The sequence below is a fragment of the Psittacula echo genome (assembly GCF_963264785.1).
Source record: "Psittacula echo genome assembly, chromosome: 17".
In the NCBI taxonomy this organism is placed as follows: Eukaryota; Metazoa; Chordata; class Aves; order Psittaciformes; family Psittacidae; genus Psittacula; species Psittacula echo.
Window position 1 is genome coordinate 2,663,828 of NC_137753.1, and position 26,857 is coordinate 2,690,684.

The 26,857-nt window shown below is 47.2% G+C and overlaps 1 protein-coding gene across 1 annotated transcript; it reads right to left on the reverse strand.

Annotated features, from left to right (window-relative positions):
* Positions 1-1,358: 1,358 nt before the first annotated feature.
* ATAD3A (ATPase family AAA domain containing 3A) lies at positions 1,359-23,096 on the reverse strand. Its single transcript, XM_080631226.1, has 16 exons — positions 22,892-23,096; positions 22,347-22,423; positions 22,115-22,216; positions 20,865-20,924; positions 20,429-20,498; positions 19,444-19,609; positions 18,620-18,689; positions 16,601-16,756; positions 16,317-16,373; positions 15,310-15,435; positions 14,430-14,554; positions 12,113-12,164; positions 11,181-11,251; positions 8,331-8,498; positions 7,647-7,755; positions 1,359-1,709 (listed from the first exon to the last, which is right to left on the reverse strand). The coding sequence occupies exons 2-16, from the start codon at positions 22,389-22,391 to the stop codon at positions 1,530-1,532; spliced, it is 1,557 nt and encodes a 518-aa protein (XP_080487352.1). The 5' UTR covers positions 22,392-22,423; positions 22,892-23,096; the 3' UTR covers positions 1,359-1,529.
* Between the last annotated feature and the right edge of the window lie 3,761 nt (positions 23,097-26,857).

Sequence of the window (26,857 nt, forward strand, 5' to 3'; positions counted from 1 at the left end):
CCGCTGCCCTCCCTCCAGCTCCTTCTGTGCTCGTGGAGGTGATTACAGAAGAGAAGGGAAAGGTACTGAAGGTGCGTGTCACAACCGGAGGTTTCAATCACATGAATCAAGCTGCTCCCTCATATAATGCATTAGGAAGAGGCTTTTAGCAGAGAGGGGTTCTGCTTCCCTCCCTTCCATCTCTCGGGGCTGAACAGCAATGGAATTCCAGTAAGGTCTCAATAGCAAAGGGGAAGCCTAGAATCCTCTAGCACATCAGTGGACCAAAGGACAACTACACTTAGGCTGAAGGGGAGGGGAATAAAAGGGCATTCAGGTTCATATCAGCCATGTGAGCACACCCAGGCTGGGGGATGCCCGTCCTTAACACAGGAGCAGCTTCAAGGCATCCCTTGGCATCCAGGGAGAGCATCACAGATCTACCATTGCAGAGGTGGTGGTGGCCCAGGACAGTGACAATCGGCAGCCTCAGGGGTTGTTTCATCCCTGGTGTTCCCAAGGCTGCCTGCTGGGACCAGCCCTGTTCCGCTGCTGTCAGGGAGCATCTCCCAAGGCTCTGGAACAGCCACCAGTGGAAGAGCCGGAGCGGAGGCTGCTGTCGGCTCCTGTTGCAGGAGAACATCTCAGCAGGGTACTCAAGGGCATGGACTGGGGCCAGGCAAATGTGCTTGCACAGGGGGGTTGATGCCGGAGGCTCCCTGAGCAGTGTCCCCCCCGTCCTTCCAGAGAGACATCACTTATGGAGGGAGCAAAACACCCAGGGCAGCAAGGACCAAGCGAACAATGCAGTGGGGCAGAGCAGGCAGAACAGACCCATAGCAGCCTGGGGAGCAGGGCTACACAGCATCCCCAGCACGGGGAAGAGCCAGGTCCCATCCTCTACGAGACCCAAGCTCACAGAAGGCAAAAGGCAGCAACCAGGCCCCAGCATAAGTGAAGTCCCGATGTCAACCAGCCAACCCACTGCACAGCTCCAGCAGCTCCCAAGTGAACCAGGTGGAGCTGACACCTCCGTAACACAAAGTGGGTCCTGAGTCTGTGAAGGGGCAACAACAACAGAGCAGGCAGTGATGCTATAGAGAGATGTGAGCAAGGAGGAGGCCATGGGCAGAGACAAATGGCTCTGCTGGAGCCTGAACCCTGCAAAGTTCAATATATGGGAATGGGAGGCTGGGACCCAGCCTGGGCTCCCACAGGCCCATGGCACTGGGACACTTCAGTGTCAGATGGCTGAAGAGGATTTGGAGGCTGGGCCTCTTTAGCAGGACAGGCCACGCAGACTAACGCAGTCACCGGCATTTCAGCAAGGGGATCCTTTAATACACTTCCTGCTGCCCCATTGAAACCATTCTGTTTCCTGGTGCCCTTTAAAGCCATGAATCAGAGGCAGACCGAGGCAGTGCCCCCCTCGCCCCAATGGACACATTTATCTCACCAATGATTCCAACCAAACACTTGTCCCAAAGCCCCTCCCGGGTTCCCCCCATGGCCATGGCCCCACATGTGCTGGTCTGAAGCCTGCAGCCTTCTCACACGGGTGTCCCCTTGGGGAAAGGCAGGAGGGGGTTTCTGCCAGGCCCTTTGCTTGCTTCAGCACCCTCTGTTTTCAGCCACTCCATCTTCTGTTTGTGCTGCTGCACAGCATCAGCAACCCGGGCATCGATCATGGCCTCTGTAAGAACCCCATCCTCCGATGCGTAAGCTGCAGCCTGCAGAGGCAAAGGCAGAGACACACAAGTTAGTGATGGGACCAGTGATGAGTCCCTAGATCAGTGAAGAGCTGACACCGGTCCCTCTCTTGTCTTCTCCATGCACATTTGTCCCCACACGACCCAGCACAACATCCGGTCTTGCTCCAAGTCAGTGCTGGTACCCAGAGTATTTGGCACATCATGGGAAAGGTGTTCCCTGATGCACTCAAGTCTCTGAGCTACCAACAAGCACCTTTCCCTGCCTCTGGATTTCCTGGGAGACAAGGTCTCTGCATTTGGAAGAGACAAGGCCACAGGTTCAGGCTGCTGAACGCTGCCAGCATGGGTAGGCTGCAGCCACACTTGGCTTGCTTCAATTTTCTCTCCTGCTTTAAAAGCACTGCATGTATGAGGCCAAGAAGGTAAAGAGCAATAGGTGCACGTGGTGAGTGACTGACTCCATCCAAGACAATGGAAAATGCTTAAACACACAGGAGAAGTAACATCAGTGCCAGGGTGAGCATGGGCAATGTGGCAGCTCTAAAGTGATGTCTCAGGTGCACTCATCTTGCTTTCCTGGGTCATTCTGCTAGGAATCAACTCTGCAGCACTTCTGTGCTGGGTCAGCTCCCACCCCACACTGACCTACCTGTGGGACCTTCCCTTTCCTCCCTGCCCCATTCATACCCCAGCTCCTGTCTCTCCAACACTGGGTTGAGAGGCAGCACAAATTCATCACAGCTCCTTGCAGAAAGGGCTGAGAGCTGCCTCCATCCTTGCCAAGCAGCCACAGCACTGCCAGTGGCAGCTCAGGGGAAACAGGCCTGGTGCCATTGCTCTTGAGCTGCAGCAAAAGGGTTGTCACCGCTGTCCAGACCCACAGGACAGGCAGGGCTCAGCCCATGGCCATTCTGCAGATGGCAACACAAGCAGCAGTAGCCTCCAGGCAAGGGAGGATGCTTACGCTGTGAGCTGTGCCCATCTCCAAGGTAACACAGCAACTCCAAGCTACAGATTTCTAAATCTGGTTACTCCCTGTGCAAGGGCTCCTGAGCAGCTCAGTCCTGTGGTTCCCTGTGCAGCTACGCTAAGGAGGGAGCTTGATGCTCATCTGGGTGGGATCCCCTCCAGCTTCTCCCACCCATGCTGCCTGCACCAAGCAGCCCCACGCTTCTGTCCACAGCTCCATCACATCATGGAATGGTTTGGGTAGGAAGGGACCTTAAAGCTCATCCAGCTCCAACCCCTGCCACGGGCAGGGACCCCTTCCACTGGAGCAGCTTGCTCCAAGCCCCTGTGTCCAACCTGGCCTTGACCACTGCCAGGGATGGGGCAGCCACAGCTTCTCTGGGCACCCTGTGCCAGCGCCTCAGCACCCTCACAGGGACGAGCTTCTGCCTAAGAGCTCATCTAAATCATGGATTGTTGTATGCTGACCCTCCGGCCTGCAGGGCATTCCCCAAATCCCAGTTGGGAATATAAACTGTGGCTTTCATGACAGGCTGAAGTGTGTTTCTAAGGGCTCCATAAATCATTAATGGTGCAAAGCATCAATTACACCAAGCAATGAGGTTTCCTGCAACAGCACCACAGAAGGAAACTACAGTGTGACCATTTTATGCACGAACTGATGCAGATGGAAGACAAGCCCCAGGGTAAGCTCTTGCACTGATCTGTAGCATCACGACACTGACTAGCCCAGCACAGTGGGTTATATCTGCCTGTTAGATCAGTGCTGCCTCACTGCAGGAGGAATAATCCTGTCAAGAAAGAAGTAAAGGGTTACCCTCGTTGGCTTCCAGCCTCCTTTCCAGCCCCTGCTTGGTGAAATCACAGGAGGTCTCACTGCACAAGCCACACAGACCCAAAGAGCTGGCAAGCATTGGGTTTTACTGCAAGCGGCAACACATCCTCTGCCCAGATCCTTCCCTTTCTAATCCTTCCTTAAGGCAGAAGTGACAAGTTAAGCTAATGCTCACACTTCAAGTTCAGAGCAAACACTGGCTGCAGGCAAGGAGAGCAGAGAAATAGGTCTGCAAATAGAGAATTCACTTTGCATAAAGGCACTTGTCCTCTGTAGGCAGCAGGAGAGCAGGAGGCATCCTGAATGCAATGAGCCAGTTAGTCCCACAAGCAGCAGAACACTGTTTCCATCACTGCCTGCTGCCACCAGCATTCACCACAACACGACCTGCCTGCCCTCACCACAGTACAAGTGGCAGGGTGGAAAGGTCCTGCTCAGCTGAAGCATCCTCTCTGACCGACCCCCATAACCCACCCAGTCCCCTTTGTGTGTTATTTCTTCTTCAGGGCATGACTGGGCACTTCAAGCTAAAGGCACCCAGCATCCTTTTGTCAATGCACCCCTCCAGCCAGCAGGATTTGGTGGTTTATAATGGAGTGAGCACTTCCCTGGGATGTGTTATATGGCTCCATGGAACACAGAGGATCTCTTCCCTTCCTCCTGCCACTGCATAGCCCATAAAATCCACTGTGGAAACTCCTGCAAAGCTGTGCAGTTCACGCTCTGTTGATTTTCTCAATGACTTTCTATTTATAGAAAGCCTTAGGCCCTTGCTGTCAAGAAAGCAAATGGGAGAAGCAGCTGCCCCTTCTGGGAGTAGCTGCACACACAGAGAAATGGTTCTGAGCTTCATTTGTATGCAGACCTACACCTTCTGCACGGCCACATTTTAACCCGTCTTCTCCAGTGCAACTCTTCATGGTTTATAACTGAAATCCAACGATGAAATAAGCTGAAAGCAAAGGGGGAATAGAGGGTTGGAGCAGAGACGAGATGTTCGCCCATTGAGGCTGGACCTGTCATTTCAGCCAGGAGCCATGGTTTCGTTTAACGTGGCCAAACTAATCTGTATCATTCGAACCACATTTATAATGAAAGCAGCCTGCTCCAACCCCTTATTTATGCTGCCCTTCAGCCCAGCCCACTGCAGGAACATCAAATTCTTCCCATAGCTTGCTCAGGCAGGTGAATTGTTAAGTATAAGCAAGGTCCAGGAAGCAAAAAGACATCCAAGTCAGTGGCACAAGAGGCAAAGCCTGGCAGGAAACTCACCTCTGTCGTTAACACTGGGGCATAAACCTCCTGGGAATTCTCTTCAAGTGTTGCCAAAACAGTCTTCCAGAGATTACAGCTTGGAATAGGGGAAAAGTGCTTTTCTGGTGTTTTATCTAAAGCATATCAATGGGTTTAAGGACAAGGTGCAGAACTAGGAAGTCTGCACATGACTATGAACAGATCTGAAGGGAACGTTTAAGTGTGTAAATACATCTAATCCATGCTGTATTCATAACGGATTAGATATGGGGAATGGAAAAGCACAAGGACAAAAGGGAATGCTCGGTCTTCCACAGAAGGGATTAAAATGGATTTCCAGCACACAGACTCTGAGCTCTGCCAGGCAGGGAGGTTCTCCCCAGCACTGGAGGTTACACCCTCTGCTTTCCTGCTCCTTCTGTTTTCTGTTTGGTAAATCCAGGACAAACTGAGCCAGGCTGAAACAGCAATGAACTGAACTTCATGTTAATGACAAGCCATTGATTTCAAGCCTAGCTCAGAGTAGAATTAAGCCTCTGAAAGCTGCAGCTATTGCTCAGGCTTCTACTTTAACTGAGATGGTTTTGTTAAGAGCAATATTGGCAGAGCACTCCAAAAACACCTTCATGGGAAAGGATGTGAGGCCATGGGACAGCAGAGTGGCCACATGCTGCTGTTCCAGGTTACTCTGGTAAGAGTCAAGAGCGGTGGTGGCTTCTCCTCCTGCTGTTTCAGCGCTTTGCTTTTCCCCACACCACCTCTGAGGTTCAGCTCAAGCCATAAGAGATGACCCCAGGCAGGCTGAGCAGAGCTGAGGAGGATCCTAGCATCAAAAGTCTCCATCAAGCCAACACCTTCCTGAGCTCCCTGCCTGCTTCCTCCAGCAATCCTGCAGATTCAGGAATGGAAGCAGGAGCAGCAATGCAGATTCCCCACTACTACCTGTGCTTCATGGGTGATTTGATTAGCTTTCATCACACACAGGTTTAGGGCTAAAATTGCAAGCAACAAGGCTCCAGCCAGCTTGAGGTAGTAAGACAGACACCACAGATGAAGCCTCTGCATTTGTGGCTGTGACACAGTGTTCCTGACACTGGCTGAAGTGTTGGTCCAAGATGTGTCTACAGAGGTACAGTGCACACAGACAACAGCACTGCAAATGGCTGTTGGAAGAATAAACTAATTAAGCAAACACACATTCAAAGCTGAGGTGAGTTAAGTGACAGCCATGTTGCAATTAAGCCTGCACTTGGAGGATGAGCTCCAAGTCATGTCAGGGCACTGCGCAAACTGTGAATGCTCCAGCATTCCCAGCCTGTGGTTTTCATTACGGCTTTGTGCTGTGATCTTCCCTAGAATGGGTCAGTTGCATTCATTTATTTAGCAGAGACCTCAGGGCACATTGCATTGCAGCAGCTGTTGTGATGAGCCTACCAAGAACAGTGTTGGAAGCTTGAATATCTCTAGACATAGTTGTTTCAAGTCCGCTTTGAGAACTTCTAAAGCACACTGGGCGCACATCTGCTGTTTACCAGCTCTGCAAGGTGCTACTAAGATCAGAAATAGACTGTTAAAGAGATACCATGTTTTTTCCTGCCCTTCGTCTCCTCACCTTACACATCATCTCTAACTCTTCCTGTGTTGTTAACTTGACATAATGCTTTGGGTGGAGAGGGGAGGGGGAAGAAGAAACTACAAGCAGGAAACCCAAGCAGGAAGTCCTGATGTTCACCTTAACTAGAGCCACAGAAGAGGCTCCCTAAATCCTCAGGTTAAGCCCTTTTGTAGCTTTCTTACAGTCCACCACAAGGTGTACCAAACTGTAGCTTACAAACTGATTACAATGCAAGTGTGCCCCCATAAAGGTGCTGCTCACATCAGGTTATTGCCCCCCATCAGCCACCTTTGGCATGCAGCATCTCGAATCAAAAGTTCAGTTTAAATGGAGTTTAAAAGACCAACAACTCAAGAGTTAACAGTCCTATCTGCAGGATGTAACCACTTAGAGCTGTTGCATCCAGCTGAGGGAAGGCTGATAAGCATTTTCCTGTGCCAGTTATGCTGGTTCATACAGCCCCTACCTCCCCTGATCCACCCCTCCCATGTGCCAGCCCAGCAGCACAGCTCTGCAGTTAATGTGTCTTGCCAAGCTATTTTTAACTCTGATCAGCCCCCTGACCCAGTTCATACTCCAGCCATACAAAGAGGTGTACCAGTGCACTGAAAGCAGCAAGGCAGGAATATGAGGCAGGACTAACACTGGCAGAAATGCTTGTCAAACTGCAGCATTAATCCTCCCCTGATCAGAAGGATCACTGCATCAGCTACAAAGCTACTCGTAACAAGCTGTTAGTGCTGACCCAGACACAAAACACCAGTACCACTCAAGAGATCAACCTGGGTTAAGAGTACTTAAAACATATGTGCTTACAGAGAGGCTCTTAACCACACCTACTCAAGTGCCATTCCCTTAATGCTTTACATAGGCAAAACCAAAAGCCATTGTTAACAAGTCTTGCTACAGCTAAAAGGCAGTGAGATAAAGATGTTTCAGTATCCTCATGCTGACATTCCTATGGGCAACAACATCAGGCATCTCTTCCACTGAGCTTCCTGGGCTGGAACACAAGTAACAGCCAGCATGATTTGCCCAAACCCATTCCTAACTCACTTGCTCTACTTAAATTCCATAAGGGATTTCCCATTAGTGATGATAAAAACTGCTTCTATTTATGAGATGAGGAATTATGCTGACATTCTGACCCCCACCTCAGAGCAAGCAGCATCCTAGTACCACACTATGGCCATAATGAAACTTCCGAAGTGAGACAAGATCACTCACATCTCTGAGGAAGGGAATAAGAACCAAGAAGCTCCGTGATAAAAGCCCTGCTTACCTGCCATGCCACAGCAAGCTGAGAGATCTCTCGGCCAGACATGCCCTCTGTCAACCTGGCAATCTCTGAGCACTTCTTCCCATAGTCAAACTGGGCCAGCTTCAAACGCCTAGAAAGCAGAACAAGGACTGGTTTACATGACAGGACAGGAGGGCGAGGGAGTCAGAGGTAGGCTTTGTAAAGACCAACACTTACAATGAAATCAGAGATCAGATTGGATCAATCTCTGTAGAAAGATCCAGTCTGAGTAGAGAAGTTGCTCTCCTGGGCCCACAAAGCCCAATTCAGTGGCACAAAGAAATGTGCATACCTGGGTTAAGACTGAAAAGTACAACACGGCACAGCAAGAAGGAAATGAGTCACTGATTTGTCTCTGTTAAGCCAAGCAAAGACAAGCGCTTGGATATGTGGAGTTCCAAGTGTTCCTACTTGCATCATTGCCTCCAGTACAGTAACTGGTCTCCTAAATTTTAAGGGCATAATAAACCATGGCATGCAATTCTAGGATGGCATCACATCCTGTTACAGGATAGCCAGAGGCATCTCTCCAACTCTCATCTGTACTATTTGTTTAAAGTGGGTTTATAGATGATGTGGCAGAGTACACAGAAAAGGAGATGAAGAAAAACCAGAAAAGAAAGAAAACCCTATGTGCGGGGAGAGCTGTGCAGGGGATATACTCACTGTTTGCCCTCTGTGGCTGGCTTCAAGACATGCTTATCAAAATACATCCTCACAAGCCGCTCCCGCTCTTCTAACTGGGGCAGATCGAAGTTCACCATCTCATCTATCCGGTCATTGATGGCCCAGTCAAACTGCTCAGGCTGGTTGCTTGCTAAAACAAGCATAAACCTGGAAGCAAGAAATTAAAGGAAGACTGAAAACCCGTAAAAATAAAATCAATGAACCAGTCTGAACACTGGGAACTGCCATGGCCAGTACCAATGACATTTCATCACCCAAAGACTCCTTAGAAACAGCTTTGTAACAGCATCTCAAGTGACATGCAGTGCTGCTTAAGCTGTTTAAACTGAAGTAAGTTTAACTCTAGTACTTAGATTCTATTATCAGCCTTCCCCAGTCTGCCATAGAAGCCTAATTTCCCACTTTACCCATAATCTCCCTCAAGTTAGGAATATCAGAAACATGTACCAAGAGTCCCTCCAGAGACATCTGAAACCTTGGAGCAAGGCAGGACAACATGGAGCATGTTCTCTGGCACATACGTAACTCCAGTTTAGATCCCCGTTTGGGGAACTGACATCAAGCTGCTAACTGCACAGCACCCTGGAGTCATGAGGGGCTGTCTTAGTCCTGCTCTGAAGGTACGAATGGCTGCCAAACAGAGCCAAGAGCACTACTGAAGCCTCAGCAAGCAAAATGAGCTGCGGAGCATTGAATGGACTCATCCTGGTCTAAGAACAAGGAGAATGTACCACTGCTGGGCCTGTGCATGGGAAGGTAATTCTTCATCAGCTTGTAAATTTGACTTGTTTCCTTCAAGCCGGACTGAAAACACATTCCTGCTACCTAATGTGTGCAGAAAGAGGCATTCACAGTGGGTACCATAAAACAAAGGTGGTTCGTTTCACCAAGCTTTGCTCCATGGTACAGATATGCCAGCTTCCAGGTCCTGCTCTCTCCTGCTGCATTTTGAAGCCAGAAACCTTTTCTTTTGCTTTTCAGTGATGCTTCTTCCCCATGCCATCCTACTTTAATGCCTTAATTGATGTTACCAGCTTAATAGTGCATTAGAATTTGAAATGGGCTTTTAACCACAGCTATTGAAATATCGACGTTCTTGCAGCCTATTTAAATCCCAGTCTACAGGGGGCTGTGTTCTTTGCTGTCGTTTCTGAAGAGAACTTTGCCAACCCAAGAGCCACCCAGGCATGAAACTAATCCTTTTCTACCAACAAGGACATCCCCCAAGCCCCTGCAGGAACAGAGCTTGGATCAAGGATGGACACACAACCTGGCATTCAGGCCTTGAACACTGCCATCATGAACATGATACAGAGTCAGCAATCAATCCAGCAAGATGCAAAAAGTTCTTTGGGAAGCTGAAGCCAGCAATTCACAACACTTGACAATTCACTGCTAAAGTAACTGCTCCTCAGGGTCTCACCAAACCAGCTAAGATTTACATGCACGATTAGACTTATTCAAATGAGCTCCCATTCATGGATATAGGAATCCTTACTGCCCAAAGCAGCAATAAGGCTGTTCAGAAGTTAAACAGCACTGCATGACTCACAGGGACATCTTCAGCCTCCTAGGATGGCTCACAGCTGAAATTAGAGTTGAATTCAACATCTGACAAAATGAGAGCCCAACTGCTTGAGTGAAGGCATCGCACCCACCAGCACCAAGCAAGCATGCCCAGAGCTCTGCTAAAGCAATTTAACATGAGGGCAAAGAACTGTCCCCTCACCACCCCCTGCTCTGCAGCATGATTATACATTGGGTCAAACCCATCACCAGATCCACAGCAACCAGACATCACAAGTGTGAAATAGGCTATTTCCTAGAAAAAGGGAACTATCTAAAGCTAAAACATACATGTTATTCTTAAAAGGGCTGCAGTTCCATGTTAGCATCTTCATCACCTTCTGCAGGTACAGGGCAAAAGACATTCCTAGAGATCACTGAGGAGCTCAGGATATCCAGTTATCACCTTGGAAAAGTGGATTTCTATCTTCAGCACCGCTTGTCCTGGGTCCTGCACAACGTATTTTGCCAGTATGTATTTATTATACTTATTTTTGCAAGCAGCAAGTACAATGCTGTTTAATAATTATACTCAAATCAGCATTTACAGAGCAATTCCAGATCTCATTCCAGAAGAGCTTTGCTATTCTCCCAAAGAGAAAACCAAGGACCTTCCAAGGTTGTTGCAGGCTCAACAATTTGCTTCCTAGCAATCTGTACTCATTTTGGACAGGCAGATCTTCCAAGGCATCTCAGTGTGACACAGGAGGGTACAGAGAAGCTACACCAAGCAACTATCAGTTATAGCTGCAGTGGTTTTAACAAGTCCCCACACACGTATACATCTGTCAAGCCAGCCCTGCAGTCATCTGTGTTTAGCAAATCTATTAACAGCCATGAGGGAACCAGCTCTGGGATTCCTACATTTATGTGCAACGCTGCACACAGGCATTCCGAGCAGACAGCTCAGGCAAAAGAAATGGAACCAGATTTAAACTCGCTCGTCTCAAAGCCTCAAACCCACCCTGAGCATGCAAACACGGACAGGAACAGCAGCTCAAGCAAGCACCAGCTGAAGCGTTTTGGAAGACAACGTGAAACATCGAGCATCAACCCTGCACTGCTTTTGTGACATTGATTTTCATGGGCCCAGCACTGTTCCCCTTTGTTCTACTGAAAAGGGATATTCTATGAAGAGCTTTTCAAGTCCTTAGTAGCACAGATCACGTTTCCAACTTTTATTTGCATACCGTAGACCCTTTACAGACTTCCCTCAATTCAGAGAAACATCAACCACTGCAAGGGCTGACACGGGATACTTACTTGTTGCTGTGCTGCCCTGTTCTGTGCAGGAATGCGTTTAAAGTTGCTCTGAGATCTTCACTGATTTTCTCCTGCAAAGATGAAATCCCAAGGAAAATCAACTGCTTGGGGACCTAAGACAGGTCACAGTTTTAAGCTTTGTCAATATGGTCAAGCATTTGCATTACAGTAGAACCCAAAGCCCTGTAATACCACGGGGAAAAAGGATCAATTTATACACCCAGGAGAAAGGTTATGAATTAAAGCTCCCAGCAGAGAGATTAAATATTTACCCACAGTGATTCTCTTGATTTCAAACCCCAGACTCTAAGCATTGGCCCCGGTGCCTTTCCCTGCTAAACACTATTTTAGCTGGGAAGTCCAGTAAGATACTTACAGGAAGATAAGCCACAGCAAAGAATGCACTTACACATTCAAAGTAACCTTCTAAGGACAGCTCTTTAAACACACCATTAGGGTTCAAATGGCAGATCCAGATTTAATGTACAATATAGTGACTGACTTTGAAAACATAAATCACGTGTATAGGGGAAGATGCTAGTGTAGCTTTGTTAATGTAGTGAAAAGCAGTTCTGTTCTGAAACCCTCCCCAGGCACATGAGCCCTGCAGGGTACCCGCTCTGCAGAGTGAACAATCATCTCTTGTTTTCAAGATATGCCTCTTTCCTACTGCCCAGTCACCTGCCAACCTCCAAAAAGATTACGTCACCCATCCTCTGCAGGGAGGAATTCTCAAGTCAGTCTTGAGATGCTCATTCCATTCAGCTGAAAGATGCTAATGTCTTGTCTCTGTATCACTTCATTGGATGAGTAGTAAGGCACCTGCCAGGCTTAATCTTGTGCCTCTTGAAGCTAGCTGATCATGTTAAGCACAAAGGCTGTTGGCTGACTATCTCTGCAGCATGAACAGCTAACAGACAGAAAGCACTTACTGTTGCCCTCTTCCGCAGAAATGCATCTGCTTCATCCACAAACAGCAAGAGGCTGTAAAAGAAAAGCACTACACAGTAACAGGAGACAGGTAAGTGAGGCTCAAACGGCTCAAGAATTCTCTTGTACCACTACCAGGCACCCAAAGCTGTGACCAGATGTCAGCCCAAAGGATCACACAAGCAAATTCATTTCCTAAGGCAGCATTTCGCAGTTAAGCTACAGCAATTTTCCCACTGCATGCACTTAGCCCATCCCAACAGTTAAGAGAGAAGTATTAGCTTAAGACACCTCCGGCCATAAAGCTGACTCCAGGCCTCTGGAGTTTTGTTTCCTGCTGTTCAGCAGCAGACTGAACAGAAGCAATTCCAGGGCACACAACCTTAACCTCCTTCAGGGTTTTAAATATAGATGGGACTGTTCATAGGCATGGTTTGGCAACGGGCTTGTGTCTAACAGTGCTGGCATGCTGCTGCCAACTTGGAGTGGATCTTGGAAATACACACCTGCTCCCCAAGAATTTGTGAGGGCTTATTTTAGCATTCCCTCCTATTTATAGAAATGCGTGCAAGGGCAACAAGACCACAAGCAGGCAAGAAATCTTGGTGACAATAGCATCTTCCTGCCATTATTCTTCCCTATACCATCCTGAAAGCCTCAAACCAGAGTCCTCCCCTGTGATTTGGTGGGGTTTTTCCTTTCCAAACCACACCAGCAATAAGCTGATGGGTTTACTACTGTGGAGAAGCGAATTAACAAAGTCAATGAATAATTCACACAAATAAATTCACTGCTAACCCAGGGGTAGTGCTTTTCCCAAGAGACGAAGCACAGGAAGATGTTTATCAATAACAGAACCAAGCTGCTCATAAAGCTGTCACAATTTGTATTACCTTCTTGCCTAGCTTCAAAACCAGTTTTCTGTCAAGGCATTTCAGGGACTATTAACATCTTTTACTCAACTCTAGATTGTCTGATAACATGATCGGCTGCAGTCTGTGCAGAGAAGCATCTTCTATCACAAGGGCTTTCAGCTAATAAAGCCAACACAGTACTAACAGCTAACACTGCTGGATATCCAGGATAAAACCTGCTTTAATACTCCAGTGTTACTGGAAGTTAGAACATTGATGTATATGGACACATGTAACCTTTGATCCTGACTTTCATAGATGGCTATTTTAAGTGTATGAAATTCAAATGCACAGAATATCAGGACAGAGAATAATTCAGACCCAGACAGTGTTGTGAAAGAGACTTCTTTAGTGGAAACATGCAGTTGAGTATCCTCATATCAATTCCTACTTCTTTTTCTAAGCTCACCTAAAGTTCTTACCCCTTTCCTTCTACAGCTCCTCAGGGCTGGAGAAGCTTAAAGAGTTTAAACCCTTAGGACATTTACTCTGCATACTTCCGGGGATTTTAAAGGCGAAACAGAAACACTTTGATGATAATGCAGTGAAGATTAAAACAGACACTGAAAGATAATGTCCATCTACAGCAATCAGAGAACACATAAATCACCCATTAGCCACATTTACAGAAAACCTGTGATGAAACCAACACAAAACCCCAAAGTGACACCCACTGCAAGTTCTCCATTGAATTTTAATATCCTGGCTGGACAAGCAACTCCTTGGGTACCTGTGCACTGAAAAAATCCATTTACACTACTGTGAAGAGATTAACTACGTACTCTTAGAAAAGGAAGGGGTCAAGATTAGCCTCAACATGAATGCTTTTCTGCAGATGAAAGTTTGCTTTTAAAGGTGACTGAAAACGCACAGCAGCTTGTGACTTTTACACCTACCTAATACCTTTAGGATCTGTCTTGCTCTTCTTATTTCTTATCATTCACTACTTCTGCTTAAGACTCAGAAGCAAACAAAAAGCAAGATCCGAACACTATCAGAGCCTAAAATCTGAGCAATTGCAACAGGGAACATGATACACAGAGAGCATAAACACTCGGTTGTGCCTCCATTCACGCTAAGTCTTCTAACTACTGTCAGAAAACTAATCACCGTGACAGCAATGTGTCCCAGCCTTTAAAAGGGCAGTATCTCCACATGCCTCCTGAGATCAGCAGAGTTAAGCTATGACTGAAAACTTTTCAGTCTTTTAAATCTTACTAAGCAGCAAGAACTCACTCATTCTAGGAAAACTAAGGTATATAATGCCTGGTTAGCGTTGTATGATACGCCTCATCTGTGCAGGAGTACCGTACAATAACAGAGATTAGGCGTCCGAAAGACATCATTGCAGTGAGTTTCTCTGAGCAAGAAACCACATTCGGGGTTCAGAGGAACCTCTACTTACCCTCTCCTACTGGTGTTTGCCCAGTCGAAGAGTTTATGCATGGCAGTAACTCCTTCCCGCCCCATGGGGGCAACATCGCCACCCGTCATGATGGCATAATCCATGCCCGAGTGCACGGCTAATTTCTGGGGAGAAACAAAACCAGGGAATTGAGCACTCCAAGATGAGGATAGAAAGAGAAATAGATTCTTCCTATCAGCATGTTTCCTTGCAGAGGGTCAGGATGCTCTTAGAGAACCTAATTTAGTCACCTAAAGTCTCAGAAGTGGAAGATTTAGTGTCGCTCTGAATGGGAATGAAAGATGGAAGTTTAGACTTGTGGAAATGCATGAAATGTTAATGCTCTTAGCAGTGCTTAAACCTTCATCTTTAACTTGTGTATTGCTCATTCCTTCCACTGTTTTCCTCATGGTCTCGTGTATAAAGGATTCTACCCTCTACAAGACACTTCACTAACACAACTCAAAATGTTATTTGCTTAAAAAAAGAAGTTAAAAGCCTGGAGTTAAGTGGTCAGTGAGCCAGTGAGTATTCAGACAAAATTAGACTTTTCCCTTCGTGTTTTAAGCCTTGTTTAGACACGAGCACAAAATTAAGAGGTGGGAATGAGACCGCAGGCTGGTGTTGGGATTTCACAAGCGGCAGTTGCCACGTGCCTTTCCCAGATGGAAGGGCTCTTCTGCCCACACTTAGCACTAGAATCCAAGAGACTGCACTAAGTTAGAGTTGATGCCCTTTCCTCCTTTCCCAACAGACACAGGAACACAGTGTTTATGCAATACTACAGCACCAGATTTCAGACTAGAGGGGGTGCTTAGACCATGATGTTTTCAGAGCCCCCTGCAACATGCAGGTTGTCGGAACCTTGGCAGGGTTTTACCTTGGCAAAGAGTGTCTTCCCGGTGCCGGGGGGACCATACATAAGAATATTCCTGTATAGGCTTCTGTTCTTTTTTGTATTTCTTGTTGCTATGGCAATGTCTCTCACACGTGCTTCTAGCTGTGGCTGCAAGAAAAGAGTTAACCTTAATGAACAGGAAGTACCCAGAGATGTGCATCAGCTTCACAGAGCAGTACCAGCGAGAAGCAGGTACCGCTTCTATCGTCTCAAGCTTTAAGCCTTAACTTCAGCTGCTTATTACTAGACCAGGGCCATTTCCTGTTCTGGATCAGGATTTACTCAAAGTTCTGTCCACTTGGCTACAATTCCTTCATAAGAAGCAGCAGCAGTGCAGGAAGCAGTGCAGTAACTACTATCAGAAATGGTAACACCTAAATATTCACTTCCTATTGGATGCCCTGGGAGGGATATGTCAAAACATAAGTAACTATTTGCAGTACTAATTCTTTTTTAAGTCATAAACATGTTCATACTCATTACTGCATTTGTAAAGACACTGGAGAAAGCTATTCCTGCAGAAGCATCTTCTCTCAGCAGCTTCAAACAGCACTTATAGCCAGGATATCCAGGAATCCAATTCAGAAGCAGCCCTCATTAGCAAGTGAAGAACCATTCACAAGATGGGCAAATGCATCTGCTTCTTGGCTTTTTGGCTTACAAGCAGATCTAGGTTCAGTAATCCTAGCTCACATGAGACAAGAGGAATTCTGTATATCAACATGCTGACTATGGAGAAAAACTGCAGCACAGCAATGACTGAACTAAGGCTTCCAGCTGCTTTCCGCAGAGGATAAAAGGTTAACAGCGCGCTTAACGCATGTCACGCTGAACACAGGAGTTTATTTATAGTCTCAGTGCCCCAAGGGTGCTATGACTCCAGAATTACTGGAATTACAGCTTTTGAACTGAGAGTGAGGAAACAGCCATTCTTATTTGGATTCTGAAGACATCCTTCACAGAGCAAGACAGCAAAACAGAGTACTCACACTGAGAACAACTCCTTCAAGGGCATCCTGAGCCTTGCTGGTAAGACGCTTACCCACCTAGAGAGGACAAATTCAATCACTGACATATAGGAATCAACCACAGGTTTGACAACTCACCTGGACATGAAGGTCATACGAAATGACAATGAGCTCAGCCCACGTAGGCTCTAATAGTACATTTATTCACAGACCCATCAACAGTTCCCTGCCCGACACAAAGAGCTGCTGAAGGAGTTGTGCATCCTCACAGCTGAGTGCAACACAAAGCCAAAGCTAAACCTTACCGTGAGGGGATGCTTCAGTGCCTCTAGCACAGTAATGCGTGAGGTCTCTCTCACCAGGGAGGGTTTGCCCAAACGTGCTTCTATGTATCGCCCTGCTACTGCCGTGGCATTCTTGGCAGAGTAAACCCCCACTGCCAGCAGGGTTAGGCCAGCCACCTGCAGAGAAAGGGGGAAGGATTAGGAAAAACACTTGGCAAGGAAGCTCAGTTGTGGGTAGCATGGCCTGTGGTGGGGAATTAAGATTCAGGACAGATGCTGACCAGCCGGGGTTCATTTCTGATAAGGTGTTTTATCCCCGTTCAGACAGTCAAGGTCTCACAGTCCCTATTCATAAAGCATTTCGTGCTCTTGCAGCGTGAAAGGCAGAAGAAGCACAATAATGCATAGAGTCATGTGTCCAGGAGTAGGTACTCCCTAATCAAATGTGTGTGGCTTTGCAGACATTTAACTGAGTATATATATATACTATATATACTACACATTCGGCTACAAGCCGAAGGTATAAAGCTCCTATAAGAAAACACTGTCTCCCATCATGCTGACGCTTTAGCTTCCAGTGTTACGAACAAAAGAGACAAAAGAGCAAGCTCCAGCAGCAGCTTTTAAAGCAAGCGGACTTTTACAAGTGCAGATCAAGGTCAAAAGCCTCAAGGACAACAAGGATGGTGCTGTTCAATAAGCCGTGAGACACCATCTGTTCAGTTCCACTCTGCTTAAATGTGTGACCTGACCTTTGTTTTGGGTGGAAACATGAGCAGTTCGGAACTGTGAGTTCCAAGATGCAAAGAATAAGACCGCCTGATTCATCTCAGTTTACACACACTTTAGAACACACAAGAGACTCCACCTCTTTAGCAGCCTCCCTCTAAGAACAAGGTACCATGACAATGATCTCATGCACTCTTAACACCGTCTGCTTTAGCAGCATCCAGTACGAAGCAGTTACAGGTTGATCCACCAGATCCATTCAGGCAGAGGTAAGTATTTGAGCCTTTTGGACTTCACTGACAGTCATGTTACAAGGTAACAGCTTTAAGACTGTACCAAAGAGGAAACCTACTTGACTTTCACACTCAGATCCACCCATTTACTATGCCAACTCCAAAATTCAGCCTGCTGACAGTGCCTATTCTGTTTATCATGAAGTATCTGGCAAAAGAATGAATTTCTGACTGTTAAGCAAAGTGATTTCCACTAAAAAACCCCCCAGGAAACCCTAAAAGCTTTAGGCAGAACCTTTGTGGGCAAAGAAGTAGGAAAAGAGCAGGCAGGAATGGCTGAAAAGCCAGGTCTAGTTTAGAGGAACCCTAAACTCTTACCTTACAGTCATTTATCAAAGCAGCAGAAAGCATAAGCTCCACCTGTCCTCTCTCCTTTCCAAAAATACACTTGCTTTTTAAGCTAAATGTCCCAAATTCACAAGACAAGAGCTCGTCAGAAGCAAAAATGACCATTATGCAGGAAACTGCTATCTGGGTTCAAGAGAATACGCAGGTAAGAGCACCGAGCACTGATCTGCAAAAGGCTCGGAGGGCTGCAGCAGCTCAGGTACAGCCCACAGATGACAAAAGGATCTGCTAAAAGCACGTCTTGTTCTCCCCAGGGCACTCAAGCAAAGTGTCTTTTGCATCAGTCTGTGTGTCTAAAACCAGAGGGTGGAGCAGATGGTGGTGACTGACTTAAAGCAAAATGTCCATTTTTATAAGCCAGGATATCAAAATGTATTTTCCTTGTGAAGTTTTGGTGGAAGTAGTACACTAAGAAACAACTTAACATCCATAAGAAGTCAATGCCATGCTCTTTTGTCTTGTGAAGAGTGGCTGGTCCAGCTTTTAATCAACTTACTCAACAGTTTGCTAAATGCTCTATAAGCTACATCAAAATCAGATGCAAAGTTTTGAGATGAGCAGCAAAGGGAGCTTTAGATCATGTCCTGAAGTTCCAGAGATTGGGAGTTAGTTTAACACAGGTTTACAGACAGGCATTCCTGGAAGCTATAGACATACATCACAATCTTACCGTGGCCGTAACTTTATCCCAGTCTGTTACAAAAGCACGGAATCCTTCCCCAAAGAGCATCCCAGCTGTCCTGTGGTAAGCAACCAGCAAGGCAAGCAGGAGAGAAAGGGGTTTCAAACACTGAATTGGAACAATTTACAAGACAACTTTATAATGATCTTCTTCAGAACCAGTCAAAGCTCACTGAGGGCTCGCCTGGGAACTGAAACATGAACAGGGATGGCAAATACGTTTATAAGTGCCTGACGTCTACACCTGATCTGGGATTAAAGCCAGAAAATCAGTTGGCATTAAGATATCAATTTCTGTCTTTAATACACCATCGGTGCTGAGCTGTAAGAAAAGCTATTCAATTCTAAAGCTGCTTCTTTTTAAAATTAAAAGTCTCAAAGGATCTAATATGAACCCAATACAAACCTAAATGCCCACCCCTTAGGATACAGACTGCTTTATACCTTTATGGCACATGTTCAGAGACAGAAAGAACTCTGAGTTTTCAGAGTCATTGAGTCTCAATCTCAGCAAATAAGGCTTGAAGTAATCTGTTAGAAAAACTGTGTCACATTTATAACACTAAGGGCCTCTTTGGTTCACATTCAGATGATGGTGTAGCAAGGCAAGTGAAAGAGAGTGTTCTCCTGTATTCCTGTTCTCCTGTATTCCTATTCTCCACAATTCCCATCACTCCGAGTACAAGAGCACCCAAGCTAACTTTTGCTGTTCCTCAGAGCTTACAGGAATAAAGAGCAAGGTCTCTACAGGATGGCAGCAATCTGCACAGGCAGCAAGACAACCCCAAGCCCTTCTCTCCTGCTCGCACATACTTGAGGGACTCCAGCACTGTCTGGCGATGCTCAGCAGCCTTGAGGCGGATCTGCTCCCGAATGATGTCCGCGTTCTCCCGCTCGGCCTTGGCCCGGGCTCTTGCCTCTGCCTCCACACGCAGCATCTCATTCTTGTGCCGCAGCTCCATCTCTCGCTCTACGGTAGCTGTAGAAACCAAGGAAGGAGAGGAGAGGACAATCGTTTGGGCTGGCTTAATCCCAGGTGAAAGAGAAGCCTTGCTTCACCCTTGCCTCACAACAGCCAGAGCAGCTGACTTCAAGATCTTAATGTCCTCCCTCAAAAGACAGCCAGGCAGTACAGTGTTACAGAAGACAGATGAGTTTTCCCCTCTGTGCTCAGAGGGATCACCCACCAAATAGGTGGCCTCCTCCCGATGGCAACTGCAAGACAATAACCATGCTTCAGTTCTGGAAGTTCATGACCTGAAAAGTTGCCCAGGGCAAACTTTAGCCAAAGACAAGCTAGACAACGAGGGATAAAGCAATGGGGGGGGGGAAACTCAGTGCTGCTGAAACTCAGGCACTGCTGCTGATCACCAACATCATTTCAGAGAGGAAGGGTGCCATGCTACAGACAATGAAGGACAACCCTGGGCAAGTAACTACACAGAGCATAACACACACTGCTTGTAAGGAAGAGAAGCAAAGTGGAGTTGCTATAAAACTCCATCCCAAACAGGATTTTGGAAGCTCTGGAACTTCAGGTACACAGAATTGCGAGAGACACATAAAGACTGATGTGAATGGAGAATGAACAAGAAAACTAAGAACAAGCCAGGAGATGAGATGAGAACTTCACAGCCAGCACCATCTTCAGCATCACTGCAAGAAATCCTGACTGGGCCACCCAGCTACTTGATACCTTACCATTACTCGTCAATATGATGTGAACATATAACCCAAGGAGGCAAAGAGCAGTACAGTGAATTGATGTGCCCATCCACTCTGTAAACTGCCATCTTACCTCGCCTCATGGCTTCCTGCTTTTGTACAGATTCTTCCTGCTTCCTCAGATTCTCTTCATTAGCAAGTTGCTGCGGGCAGAGATGACAGCAAAAGATGCATTAAAGTTGTAAGAACCCAGGCAAGTAGGTATTTGGATAAGCTGAAATACTACCAATGTTTCCAAGAAGCTACCGGTGCTCAGGTTGAAGTGCATTCTTCCTCTTCCCATCTCCCAGATTGATACTCTTAATCCCACACTCCTCACTGCTTTGTCCTAATTCCTGACCTTTGATTTGCCTGGCCAGCATTGTTAATGTCAAGAAAATAGTACAGGTAAAAGCTACTGTACCAAGCATCAGCCATCTGGCCAGCATGACAGGGCAGCTCCAGATCACCTCTTTGACTTAAGAAAGCTCCTCTGCATCCCCAGCTGGGTTGGAGAAGGAAGTTCATACCTGCTGTCGCATCTGCTCATCATAGCGCTGTCTCGCCAACTTGTCCTGGTACTGAGCTCGCTTCAAAACAGAAAGGAGCGTTCAGAATATAAAGATAACGCATTTAATAGAGAATCTAGTTCTAAGGGACACAAAATGAAAAATAATCCCAGGTTTGAATATGAACAGGGCAAAGACTGGGGCAAAACATCCTCAGCCAGCACCAAAACTCCTTTATGATCAGAAATCAGTATAATCTGGCATCATTGTAAGATATCAAACATAAACCCAAAGAACAAGTGTTCCTTGGCCCAGACCAGGAGACTTACTGTACCAGGAACAACATGCTTTTCATGTTCTAAAGCACATTACCTAGTCTGGTGATTGCATGCAATAGAAATATGCCACCTGTCAGATATTTCTGCTTGTTTTTCATGTTCCTCATTAATTTCCCTCATTGATTTTCCACTACAACTGCCAAATAAACCTACATCACCTAAGCTCAGCTGAAAGTGTTCTGAGGGCTCATACGCATCAGCAAGGAGGACTCTGTACAAGGGGTATTCTCTACTCCAAATACAGATGGCAGAACAGCTTGCGAGTTATCTCCTCAACAACTGTAAAGCATGGCACATCACAAGTACATCAATAATCAAGTTTGCTCTGACTTCAAACTGCCCTGTGAATGATAAGAGTTCAAGAGGTAACTCATGAACAAAGCAGATGCCTGTGAAGCCTGTTCCTGAGCCAGCCTCATCCAAAGTCCAAACTCTGACGGGGTAAAAAGCAACACATGCCAAACAGCTTTAGCTATCTTCATAATCAACTGGAATTAATCAATCCCTTAATTTCCTATACGTTCAAAGTAGAAAGTCACCATACGTGAACTGTTAGCATAAAAACTAGCTTATATCTCCCTGACTTCAGTGTTATTGTCACTTCAGTAACTCATGCAAAAAAGCACCAACATTGCATCATTCAGATTTGCATCACCTCTCTTAAGTTACTTTTTCCAGTCTAAAAGATGAAACTTGGAAGAAATGAGGATGCAGGCTACTTAAGACTGAAACCCAAATAACTTAAGAGACATCTCATTGTCCAGGCTTACACATATGCTTAATAAGCCAACAGTCTTCAACCTTTAACACTGTTAGACATGAGTGTATTTAATCACATTCCACAGCACCTCCCTAAAAGTTCAATTAATGCATTGTTGCCTTTTCCATAAAGGAGGACACAAGCAAGGATTGGCTTCTCCCTCACTCCCTTACTGCTTGATGCTGTTTTGTTTCTTCACTGAGCGTTTTCCGTCTCTCTTCTGCTTGTACCCGTATCTGCTCATTCTTCAGTTGTTCTATGGCAGCTTCATACTCCTGTTAAGGTAAAGAGAGAATCATCACAACAGAGCTCAACAGGTCACCCTATGGAGAAATGCTGGTGACAACTGCACAAGAAATGCCCGGGGAGGGCTGGCTGTACAACGAATGATGAGTTCCAACATACCTTAAGCTTTGTTTGCTGTTCCAGCTGCAGGGTCTGCTCTTGCATCTGGGCAAGACTAAGAGCATCTTTGGCATGGCCTGAAATCAACAATGGGAGGAGACTATTGACAGTACAAAGGTATTTAATGAAATAAGATAACACTTGGTCTAGTCAACCTTCAGCCCAACCTCTCACAAGATGAGGCTCCCTGATGCACAGCACAAGAGCCAGATGTTAATCCTCCCTGCTGACAGATGCTCACACAAGACCGGTTCGGGTTGGAAGGCACCTTAAAACTCATCCAGTTCCAACCCCTGCCATAGGCAGGGACACCTTCCACTAGAGCAGCTTGCTCCAAGCCCCATCCAGCCCATCCTCAGCACACCCATGACCTAAAGCCAACAGGTCTCCCTGCTGACAAGGTGCCCTATCCCCATCCTCTCCCTTCCCATGCCCCGGAAGAGGCGCTCGGATGAAGGCAGACACCTTGAGGGCCCACGCTCCGCTCCGACAGGACGCGAGGTGCCTCTTCCCACCCCGCGGCCGCCCCATGTCCCCTCACGCACGGGACGCATCCAGCTCCCGCGCCGCCTTGGCCGCCCGCTCCAGGCCCGTGGGGTCGAAGTTGCTCCATTTGTCCTTGGGCGGCTGGCGGTCCCCGGTCGCGCCCCCCGCTGTCGCTCCAGCCCCGCCGGGGGCCGGCGGCAGGGAGAGGCCGGAGCCGCCGGTGGCTCCGTCCCCGCCGCCCGCGGGGGCCGCGCCGCGGTTCAGCCCGAACAGCCACGACATGAGGCCGCCGGCGGCGCGCACACGCGGGGCGGGAGACACGGCCGCGCCGCTCTCAGCGCGCCTGCGCGACGGCGGCACGGGCGGATTCCTATTGGATAAGGGAGCCGTCGGGCGAAGCGCGTCACGCTCACTGACCAAACCCGCCTCCTGATTGGCCAGAGGGAGGAATTTGATTGGCTGTAGAGGAGGGGGAGTGGGCGGTGCCGCGGGGCGAGGAGGGACGGGGGGCGGAGAAGGACAAACTAGGGCGGGGGTGCCCTCCCTAGCAACGGGCGCGCTGTGGGGTTGCTACGGGCGGTGAACCCGGCACGGGGCTGCGGCTGCGATGGCGGAAACAGCGGGAAAACACCCAATAATGGGGACATAAAGGGAAAAGGAGGAGATGGAGCGGTAAAAGTCACGGCTGTAAAGCTCGTGGGTGAGATCCTGTGGCCTGTAAACGGTGTAAAACACAGAACACGGCCCCGAGTGTGTTCGGCAAAGAGAACACAGGCCAGGACAATCAGCCAAGTGCCTGCCTTTAAATGTTCATATTTCTTCCTAAATGTCCCTCAAAGAATCCCTGCAGAATGCTTAGTGTTTATATCTATTATTATTAATAATAATATTGATATAATTTACTGCTGGTGACCCAGGAGGCTCATTTCTTGCCGCACGTACATAAATAACAAATAAATCAGTGCTATTTCTTCCTCCAAATATATATATGTAAATAAATGACTCGGTGATCCCATGCTGCCACATTTACCAGTGCAGTGGCAGGAGCAGCCGATGGCTGTTACAGCCCTATTCCTCATAATTAGATCATATTTTACCTGTGGTTTTCTCATGTACATCTTTAATTTCTCACCTTAGGTCAATGAATGGATATTGAATGGTTCATAATGATTTGATGGCATCACTGCAGAGTATAAAAGGAAAGCGAAGCACTAAAGCACTGGCAATTGCCCTTGCAGGCTATTTATGAGCCCTTTTTGCTGTCTAAGATCAGGCTCCCCTCTCAGCTTGTGCAATCAGCACCACTTCTGGACTGGGGCAAGCTTCTCCTTCACCTTTCCTGTGTGATAAAGACATTCCCTGGGCTTTCACACCTCCAAGGTGTCCGCTGGCTTCTATTTCCTAGTGCAGCTGTCAGAGTTCAGGCTGTTTCTAGCAGGCAGGCATCCACTACAGTCAATTAAACACCAAATGCAGATAGAACCGATATCACGTTGCTGTGAGCAATCAGCTCATGCATCTGAATTACAGCTGTGCTTGTACACATATGTCCAACAGTAGTCCACACACATAGAACTGGGCTCCGCCTGGGAGCCGCGATGGGTTGTGCTCTCATCCTATATGGGTGTTTGGGTGTCAGACTCATGCTATCAGTACAGAGATGCTCAAATAGCCCTGGAAATCATTAGGCTTGAGTTAAAACAAAGTTAATTTAACTCACCTGTCCCACGTTCGTGAGTACCACCAGTTCTGCCAAGATTTAAGGGGTATTTACTCTTTGGCTCCTTATTACTGAAGCTGAGACATTGAGACTGATGTATTTCTACATAGGTACTCGACACATTTATTTGGGGGAGTTCCATGTAAAGCAGACTATGAAATCCCGGGAGGAATGCTTTCCAGTGATGAATACTTCCCATTAGAACACAATTGCTCAACAGGTTTGCCCTCATTGCCATCAAGAACAAAGTCATCGCTCGGTGGCTCTTGTACTGTATATTTAATTGCCTTCAAAATGATGCATTACAGTTGGGTGGATGACATGTTAATGCACGAGTAAACTACGCAGGGAGCTGGGCAGAATTACTTTGTCCTACAGCAAGAATGAACAAGATTTCCTTATCGCATGAGCGACACCAGAGGCTTTATCTTCCCCTCGACACAGGCTCCATGCACATTAATCAGTCACAAACACGCATTCCAAAGGAGAACACACATCATGGGAAATCTTATCGAGTTAACGACTGACTTGTTTCCCTCCTATCCCTCCCTCCTCTACAAGAAGACAGCCCAAGGCAAAAGCTCCATAAGCCTAAACGTGATGAATTCAGCGCTCAGGAGACAAGGTCCTCACAGCTTCCAGAGGAGTCCCTAGGCAGAGCTAACAGAGGGTTTGCAGGATGGAGACACTCTGTGTATGGGCTGTCCAACGCAGAGCACAACTTAAAAACACAGTTCCAAGTGTAGGACAAATAAGCAATAGAGCTAAAATAGAGCAAGCATTGCTGAGGGAAGGTGTTCCCACTGATGTGGGGTTTGCTAGCAGAACTGTGTACATGTCTTTACAGCCCTAAGCCCTCAATTTTGGAGCTACGATGATCCAACGGCTTTGTTACTAGGTATGAAAATTGACCTTTCTTTCCCCGTCTCCCCTTTGCAAAGAGGAGCTTCATGACAGCAAATTCAAGCCGGGGCCAAAGATTTACTCTTTTCCCCTAAAATCCCTATTTTTAAGTATAGCTCAAGCTTGGCAGTGAGTGGAAGACCAGGACAAGACACTGAAGATGTGCTCGGGGTTTTCAGAGGCTAGAGCCTGGAATGGTAGTACTGGGTACTTACTGTCCATACTTAGGCTAATTAATCTTCACATAGCTGCTCTGGTAGCAGGACTTGCATCCAGTTTGATTAAACTAGTTGCAGATAGGCCACAGTAATGCAGCAGTCATGATCCAGGCAGCCCTGCACTGTGGATGGGATGTGTGTATCTGAATGAGAAGCAAAACTATCTCCTGTAGGTGCTCTTGCTCTCTGGCTTTTCTCGACTCTCTGCTGCTCAATGAACTCAGCTGAAGGCCGAGAGCTCTAGAGTGGAATAACCTGCAGGGGAAGCAAGTTCCCAAGGTTTCGAGTTGCCTGCTCTCAGATTGACACCAAACCCCAAGACAAAGGACTTGGGGAAATCAGACCTCGCACAGTCCCTCTGGGACCTGTACATCATTCCAGCAGATGAACCTCATACCAACACCATAGGGGGAAGTGGAACAGTGTTGATGAGTTCAGGAATTCAGCAGGCAGAGCCTGAGCAAACCTCTCTGCTGGAGCCCCCTGACTGCGCTCATCCACCCCAGCATGGCCATTAGCTCACTAACTAAGCTCTGCCATAAACCAAAGCCCAGCTGGGAACCCTGAACTCTCCTGGCACTTTATAAGAGGCAGGATGGTTTTTATGGTGTCTCCTCCATGTCCTGGCCAAAGGCCAAGAGTGTTAACAACCGCTTTTCCTCCTCTTCCCAGAAATCCTGGTGGCTCTGACCCAATCTCCTCTGCACACTGTACATTTCTTTCTGTCACTCGTCTTCCTGCTCATGCTTTTCCCTTCCACGCTATACTTTTGGGAGGCCTCATTTGAGCTACCTGTGGCGAAGGGAAGCTGCTGTTTGTCAAGTCTCAGCTCCAGCGGCAGTTGACAGCAGGAATGGATTTGGCCATGTGTCATCTTTCTGAGTGCAGCTGCCCACAGGGAAAGGGCAGGGCAGAAGCAGCCTGTTGTGAACATGTTCCTAAGCTGCAGAAATAAAACGGCATCAACAGTTAATAAATAGAGCATAGGCAGGAAGCAAGCGGGAGGGAGGATTCAGCACTTGGCCTTTGGTTTGTTATTTGTCAGGCACTGATATAGAAGAGGGTACAGATTTGGGATCTATCAGTCGGATCGGCTGCTCCTTCCAGCCAAACCAAACCTTGAAGCTTTGGGAGAACTCGGCTGAGGCCAGCCTTGAGGCTTGACAACCAGGACACCTCCATGG

Coding starts and splice junctions, on each gene's coding strand:
- ATAD3A (XM_080631226.1), bottom strand. CDS start 22,391: ATGCAAGAGCAGACCCTGCAGCTGGAACAGCAAACAAAGCTTAAG. Junction 20,925..22,114: donor AAACAAAACAGCATCAAGCA/GTAAGGGAGTGA, acceptor TCTGTTTTGAAG/CGAGCTCAGTACCAGGACAA. Junction 16,757..18,619: donor GGGATAAAGTTACGGCCACG/GTAAGATTGTGA, acceptor CTTTCTCTGCAG/GTGGCTGGCCTAACCCTGCT.